Source organism: Sorghum bicolor, chromosome 8 (genome assembly GCF_000003195.3).
Source record: "Sorghum bicolor cultivar BTx623 chromosome 8, Sorghum_bicolor_NCBIv3, whole genome shotgun sequence".
In the NCBI taxonomy this organism is placed as follows: domain Eukaryota; kingdom Viridiplantae; phylum Streptophyta; class Magnoliopsida; order Poales; family Poaceae; genus Sorghum; species Sorghum bicolor.
In genome coordinates, this window is record NC_012877.2 from 35,860,506 (window position 1) to 35,868,379 (window position 7,874).

The window sequence follows — 7,874 nt, forward strand, 5'->3', positions numbered from 1 at the left end:
ACTATCGTCCACATCAATATGCAAAATTGTATTTCGAGCACATTGTTCATCAGTATGGTGTGCCTCGAACAATTATATCAGATCATGGACCACAGTTCACTGCTCGTTTTTGGGAATGTTTGCATGAGCAGATTGGTACTCATTTAGTCCGTAGCTCTGCTTATCATCCCCAAACTGCAGGTCAGACTGAACGGGTTAACCAAATCCTAGAAGACATGTTGAGGGCATGTGCTCTCTCTTCAAAAGGTTCTTGGGTTAAGTGGTTGCCATTAGCTGAGTTCTCCTACAACAATAGTTATCAGGAGAGTATCAAGATGGCTCCATTTGAAGCCCTATACGGTCGGAAGTGTCGAACCCCGTTGAATTGGGTAGAGGCCGGAGAGCGAAGGTTTTATGGCATCGATTTCGTGAACGAAGCGGAGCAGAAAGTCCGTACCATCCAGCAACATCTGGAAGCTGCTCAAGCTCGTCAGAAAAGTTATGCCGACAATAGAAGGAAGCCGATTGAGTTTTCAGTTGGTGACCATGTGTATATCAAGGTGTCTCCGATGAAGGGTGTACAAAGGTTCGGAGTCAAGCGAAAGCTTGCACCTCGTTATGTGGGACCTTATCAGATTCTCGAAAAGAAAGGAAATGTGGCGTACAAAGTTCAACTTCCTGTTGCGCTTCGAGCCATTTTCCCTGTCTTCCACGTATCGCAATTAAAGAAGTGCCTTCGTGTACCGGAGGAACGAGTGGAAGTTCGAGATATCAAGCTGAAGTCAGACTTGGTGTATGAAGAAAAACCCATAGCAATTCTTGATCGCAAGGAACGGGAGACTCGTAATCGGGTGGTTAAGCTCTACATGGTATTGTGGAGCAACCACGGGGAGGAAGATGCTACTTGGGAGACGGAGGATTATTTAAGAGATGTTTACAGAACATTCTTCGAAAATCAGTAAGCTTTCAAATCTCGGGACGAGATTTCTGTAAGGGGGGAGGGCTGTAACACCCCAGTGTTATGGTTGCATTAATCATGAGCATAGCATGAGCATCATCATCTACTCAAAGCACATCATGATCATCATCTATCTTGAGCCATGTCATTCTTTGCAAAATGTGGTCTAAATTGCTTAAATAGGCTCCCTAGGCTTATGTTTGAGTGAACCATGCTTGTGTTTGTGCTCTATGCCTTGGTAATTAGTTTACTTATGCTTAACATAACTTTGGGAACAATGTTCATGTTGATCACTTCTCCAAAATAATCACTTAAGTCATACTTATGTAAATAGGCCCTAAAAACCTCTTTTGATTAGGATTTTAAAAAGTGTTTCATAAATTGTTTTCATGTCAAAACTTCCTACAGCAAAGTTTTAGAAAATTTTATAAGGAACAAAAGTTGTTTTATGGCCATCTCATGAAAATGAGCACAAATAGCTCAAAACTGCCCCACAAGGCAAATTTGGGGCTGTTTCCAACACTTAGAAAATTTTCTAAGTCTGGGAACACAAACAATTTGCTCGATCGATTTTGAAAACTTCATACCTCTCGATCCAGGCCGATCTGGCTTTTTCTCCAGTTGACAAAGTTGTAGATCTCGGCTAGTACTCCAACTTTGTCAACTACACCATCTCCTAACTCGCTCTGGTTTGGGAGCTAATCGTCGACGAAGTTGCTCTATCAGTCGGTGATCGCGAGGCTCGATTCAGAGCTGAGCTCGCCGGCGTGGATGTCCCGATCGACACCTGTCCGCCAGATGTCGTCCGTACACCGGCGATGGCCCCGCTCGTCAGCTCCCAGCGTCCGCACGACGTCCACGGCGACGCCCCGGACGCAGTGGACGCGTCCACTCTTACCATCCTCGCCCTCTCTCGCCAGAAGAGCGCCCGCAGCGAGCTCACCGTCGCGAGCTCACTCCGGCGAGCTCGTGCGCACTCCTCGCTGCGTCTCAGCCCACCAAACTTCACCCAAAGCTCCGCCGTGAGCCGCTCTTCACTTTCCACCCTCTACCTCGCCGTTCTTCCCCCAACTCGGGTCGCCGTGACCTTCTTTTCCGGCGAACTCAATGCCGAGCCCTGTAAAGCCGCTCGTCGTCTCTGGTTAGATCCTAGAGGTTGCTTAGGTTCCTAGCTTGCGTTTGCGCCACTTGATGGACGCTCTACCGAACTCTCCGTCGCCGGACACGATGCGCAGCGCCGCCGTGTTTCCGCCGGAGATGGGTGCTCTCGTGGCCAGCGTGTTCCACGAGGTTTCAAGCCAAGCCGCGTACCTAGGAAGCTTCGCCGTAGTTCGCTGGTGCTGTAGAAGGTCTTAGGTCACGCTCTACCGGCCTGAGGACTCCGGCGTAACGCCGAGCACCTCCGCCGAGCCACCATCGTCGACGGTGAGCTCCTTCTGGTGGCTCCGCCGTAGGGAAAAGGGGATCAATCGAGTCGTTAGAGTCTGGGGATCACGTTGGTGTCCTTGGTTTGGCCGGAGACCTCGCCGTCGCGGAGAAATCGCCGGCGAGAGTCGCCTCGGCCGTGAGGGAGAAGAACCTGACAGATGGGGTCCACTGTCAGTGTCACCTCCTTCCCTCCTTTTCTTTTATTCAAAATCTGGATTTTTGGCTTTCTTGCAAAAAAAATCATATCTCTAGTTCTGGTGATCCAAAAATTGTGAAACAAATTTTGTGATGTTCCTTGAGATGGCTAGTTTTTAATAAAAATATAAGATGAACCATGTTTTCTGGGAAAATATTTATTAATATGAATAACAAGATTAAATTATTAATAAATATTTTCTGGGAAAATATTTATTAATAATTTAATCTTGTTATTCATGGATAAATGCATATCTCTGGTTATACTGCTTAGTTTCCTCTGAAAATTTTATGGTAGTCTCTGTGTGGTATTAGAATGCCTTGATAAATATTTCATGATTTTTGGATTATTGCAGCTTTGATATGTAATTTATGTTTGAGATGTGGCTTGCTTTCTTATTTAAATTATATAAAATAATTGGCACTTATGCTGGTGCTCTACCTTGGTAGTAAACTTGTTTATGGCATTCATAATGTGTAAATAATCTGAAACCTGCTGTTTGGCACATATAAGTCATGTTTCTGAATTTATAAAATCAACACCTTGTCACATGTTAAATACATATCTTTAATTTAGAATATGCTATTGCTCTGAAAATTTTATGATAATGTCTTAATGCTATACTGGTGCTGCTGTAATTTTTGTAGATTTTTCTGAACACTTTGACTAGTATCTTGTAATTATGCTCCTTTCTAGAGTTAATTAATAAATGCCTTGTTAAATAAATGTTTGAGGGTTATCATCTGATGTTCTGGTAACCTTGTGTTATGCTTGTGCTCATAAGCTATGTGGTTGGCATGGTTTATGTCTTGGTTATGTCATCAAATAATTAATTAAAGGGTTAAAGGCTGTTCTGGACAGCAAGGGAGTAATTTAACTTTTGCTTAATGATAACTTGGTTTTCTGGGAAACTTGTCTAAGTCAACGTTGTTGTAAACTTATTGAACTAGCTGTGGTTTAAATTTGGGATCAATTGGTCCAGTAGTTTAAAAGTTATGGCTGTTCCAAGTTGGGTTCCAGAAATAGGTGTTCTCTGTTTTTCTGGGACAGAACCTGGAACTTTGTTTAAATGACTTGTTAATATATGAATCTTGCTGTGATATTTAAAGATGATTTGTAGACAATTTCATAAGCTTTCCAGAATGTCCTCACTTAAATGTGTTGGATCTTTGTGGTAATAGTTATGATCTGTTTACTGAGCTCATCCTGCTGTTTGATGCTTGCTGTTATAGGCTTTCATGATAGGTTTTGGGCTAAGTTAACTTGTTAACTTGTGTGAACTTGTTATAACTATTGCTCCGTAAATGAGTGTCCAGTGGGTCACTTATGTTATCAAGCATCCATTCCTTTGCATGCACACCCTCTCATTCACCGAGCATGCAATAGGTGTATCGGACGTGGCAGCCTCCTTCGATCTGCAAGTGAATCCCGAAGGCCAGGAGGGCAACCCGGAGGTGGAGGTCCAGCAAGTCGGACTCAAGGAGCCCGAAGAAGAGGTTGAGTGCCCAAGTCATGAGCCAGCTTCGTTCGTGAAAGGCAAGCCCCGGAGCATTCTAAGTCTCCCTTTTACTTTTGAAAGTTTATCTGATATGTTATATCTATTGATGCATTAAGTATAGGAGTTGTGGTGAAACCTTTGCTGCATTTTACTCCATCCTTGTCCAGATAATTTACCCTACCTGGTTATAGAGTTAAGGTCGAGTAGCAGCTTAGCCATGCTTTAATCGGTAGAAGTCGGGTGATATCCTGTCACCTGCGCGATTTAGGGTTATGTCGGTTTACGATGGTCTATATGTGCTATCGTGGATGGAACCTGATTAACTTGACTTAAGCCGGGCGGAGTTTTGCAAGGTTGTAGTAACTCCATCTGTGGCAGCTAAGGACCGATCGTTGTACGTCCTCTTGTCATGTTGAATGCATGCCTAACACTTAGTTGGCCGGATAACTCGTTCCGACCGCGAAGCCGAGTAGTATGACTCAGGCCGGAAGACCGGCAAGTATAAAGTGCGCACTACCGGAGGAAGTGCGGTGTGCGGGGGACCATTGCTGTAAGCCCAAAGGCAGGTGAGTTAAAATTCCTGACCTCCCTGGCAGAATGGTAGCACTGGGAGTGCGGCGCTGATCGGAGCCGCGATTCCTGAGTTGTACCAAAGGTGACCCGTTAGCTCTCCGACCGGGGATGCTTGGGTGAGTGCTAGGAATAACCCTCCAGCTGGATAGGAATTCGATTCGAATCGCCGTCTCTCCCGGTCAGTGAGAACTTGACAGAGCAGCGGCAAACGTAGCATTCACTAATGAACTTGGTTCATGATAATGACGATAGCAAGGAAGAACATAAGATGAACTTGATATGGTTATTATTGCTTCTATTAATCAAGTGAAGTGTTTTAGTTCAGGTGCTAATCTAAGTGGTAGGCTGATGATAAATAAATAAGATGCTCTCACAATGAGTTAGTCATAATAAAGGCTTTTGGCAAAATGTCGAGTCAACCAGCTCTACTTTTACATCTTGGCCTTTGCATGATCCTTGGTGTCTTTTATGTTTACTAGACGGGTAAGTCTAGCTGAGTACATTCTCGTACTCAGGGTTTATTCCCACCTATTGCAGATGACATCTTCTATGACGGTTTCTGCAAGACCTGTCTCCATCCAGCTGGGGATGAGGACTAACCGTTGGGCACGGTTCTCTAACAAACTCGTACCTGTTGCTTTTGGAAGGATGGTGTAGACTCTGGCAATAACAAAAACTTGTGAACTGAACTTTGGAGCAAGTTGGTTTGAAGTCCTTCGTGATTTCAATTGACTACCGGGATTATATGGGCTCAAGTTTGGAAACTTGATTGCTTGTCGATCGTTTCTTCACTTGAACTCTTATAATTTGGTCGGTTCTGTGACACAAGATGCCTGTGAGACTCATCGCCGCCGACGACTGGCGCCCGTCGTCGATGACAGAGCGCCGATTGCTAGAGCTTGAGAGAGAGAGACTCCTGCGCCGCCGCACCTCGCTATCGTCTCCAGAGTGGATCGCGCCACCGGCGGACCACAGGGAGCCCAGGCCGCCCAAGGGCTATGTGGTTTCGTTCGCCAAGTTCCACCGCCACGGACTAGGCGCTCCCCCGAGTCGCTTCATGTGGGCGCTCTGCCACCACTACGGGGTGGAGCTCCAGCACTTCTCCCCAAATGCCATCACCGTCGCAGCGGTCTTTGGCGCGGTGTGTAAGGGCTATTTGGGGATGATGCCCCACTGGGAGCTGTGGCTCCACCTCTACAGAGGCGAGCTCTTCAACGCCCCCACTGGGACCACTGGCGTGAGGAAACCCGTTCGGGTGGGTTGCCTCAACCTCGTGCTGAAGACGGGGAAGACGGAGAGGCCGCGCGAGTACATCCCGGTGGGAGTGTCGACAAACCACGCCGGCTGGGATTCTCAGTGGTTTTACTTGAGAAACGACGATGATCTCCTGCTCGCCTACACCGGGCGTCTCATCACGGAGCGTCCGGAGAATTGGACGTACGGCGTCGTCCAAGTTCATCAATGTCGGCTCGACCCCCTCCTCGACGTCATGAAGAAGCTGCGCTCGAAAGGCTTGACCGCCACTCTCGTCCTCTCGGCCGTCCATCACCGGAGAGTTCTCCCATTGATGTCTCGACCGCTGAGGATGGACGAGATGGCCCCCGTTGCCTCATCTCGGGACCTCGAGGCATGCCGGATGTCAAGCGAGGCTCCGGCGAACGACGAAGTCACGGCCCGGGTCAGGGCCGCCATTGCTGGTGACTTTAAGCTGGAGCATGTTAACGGCTTCCCCATAAGGCCTGATGCGGGCTAGATTGATCTGGTATGTTCTCTCCTCGTGTACAGCTTTGATTCTAGATTTCTTTCTGCCCCCTTTTCTAAGTCTGCCTTTGTTCTGGCAGGGGCGGATTGATGTCCGGTCCTCGAGGCCCCCAGTAAAGGAGGACGAGGTTGATCGTGACGCGCGGCGCCGGTCCGCCGAGAAGCAAAAGTCCACCAAGGATTCTGCAAAGAAAGGAGAGAAAAAGAAGAACCTCGACCGCCAAGCATTAGATGCGCGTCGAGCTAAATCCAGGCAGAGGGGGGAGCCTGAGGAAGAATCCCCCAGCGACGATGATGGTGGAGATGGTGTTGAGGACAGCGACGACTCCGAGGTGATGGCGTCTCGCCTCGACCGGATCCTTGAGGGTCCGCCCCGAGGCGACGTCGACGCCCCGCGGATGGAAACGACAAAGGAGGGACCAGGTGGATCTCACCGCCCTCGTGCCGACACCCCCCCTGTGCCTGCAACTGGTCAGGTCACCCCGCGCCCTCCCCCTGCGCCCAAGATGGGTACCCATGCTAGGCCCCAGGCAATGGGGCCACTGGCTCGCGGTCGCGCCGTGGCCTCCGAAAAAGGAGAGACTGGCCGCAGGAGCACCACTCCCGGTGCCCGCCAAGCGGAAGTTGTTGGGCCATGGCCTGCGCCTGTCCTCGAGGGGCCAGGGACCTTGACGCGGGGTGGCTCGAGGCCCACCGGTCGGGGCACCGGCAGGCGAGCTGTTCTCCCCGTGGGGTAAGCTCTTCGATGCTGTGATTTTCATTCTCCTGATTCTTCGCGTTTTCTCGTGTAATGGTCTTCTTTATGTCCGTCCCTCTCTTCTCAGGTTGAAGCGGACGCTCGAGCAAGCCCAGCCTTCGATGGCGAAGAGGCTCAAGGTGGGAGCAGCCTCCAAGGAGCCAGGTCTGTAGCTTATTCATGGGACTTGTGTTGTTCTTACGCTGGTCGTCATAGTGACTGGCCTTTGTTTTTTGTTTCACAGGCTCCTCCGACCCTCAGCTGCCGACCGGCATCGAGAGCGCCCCACCTCATCCCCCAGCGGGTGATCCTGCCCCGTCGTCGCTGAAACAGGCCGAGGCGCCCCAGACCCAAGGGCAAGAGGGAGCCCTCGTGCCTCCCCGATCGGGGGTCAAGGGGGATCCCATTACCATCAGTGATGGGTCTGGTGGCGACGAGACGTCGAGGGGTGCCCGTCCTATGGATGAGGAGGTCTCGACTTCTCTTGTCGCGGGACGGATGCGTTGGCCTGCCGGTCTTCGCTCCCTCGAGGAGTAGAGGAAGAAGGAGGAGGAGGAGGAGCAAGAGGCAAGACATCAACTGCAGGAGCAGGAGACGCAATGGCAGCTGCAGGAGCAGAGACGCCATGAAGAGTCGCAGGAGCTCGAGGGGCAGCAGCAGCAGCGACAGGGGGGCCAAGAAGAAGGACCGCTCGAGCCCCCACCTCAAAGTCCGCCCCAACCAGTACCACCGGCGCCGCAAGAGC

The 7,874-nt window shown here is 49.7% G+C and overlaps 1 protein-coding gene across 1 annotated transcript; it reads left to right on the forward strand.

Annotated features, from left to right (window-relative positions):
- Positions 6,729 to 7,666, forward strand: LOC110437562 (bile salt-activated lipase-like). The gene is made up of 2 exons (XM_021466035.1): positions 6,729 to 6,903; positions 7,374 to 7,666. The coding sequence occupies exons 1-2, from the start codon at positions 6,729 to 6,731 to the stop codon at positions 7,664 to 7,666; spliced, it is 468 nt and encodes a 155-aa protein (XP_021321710.1).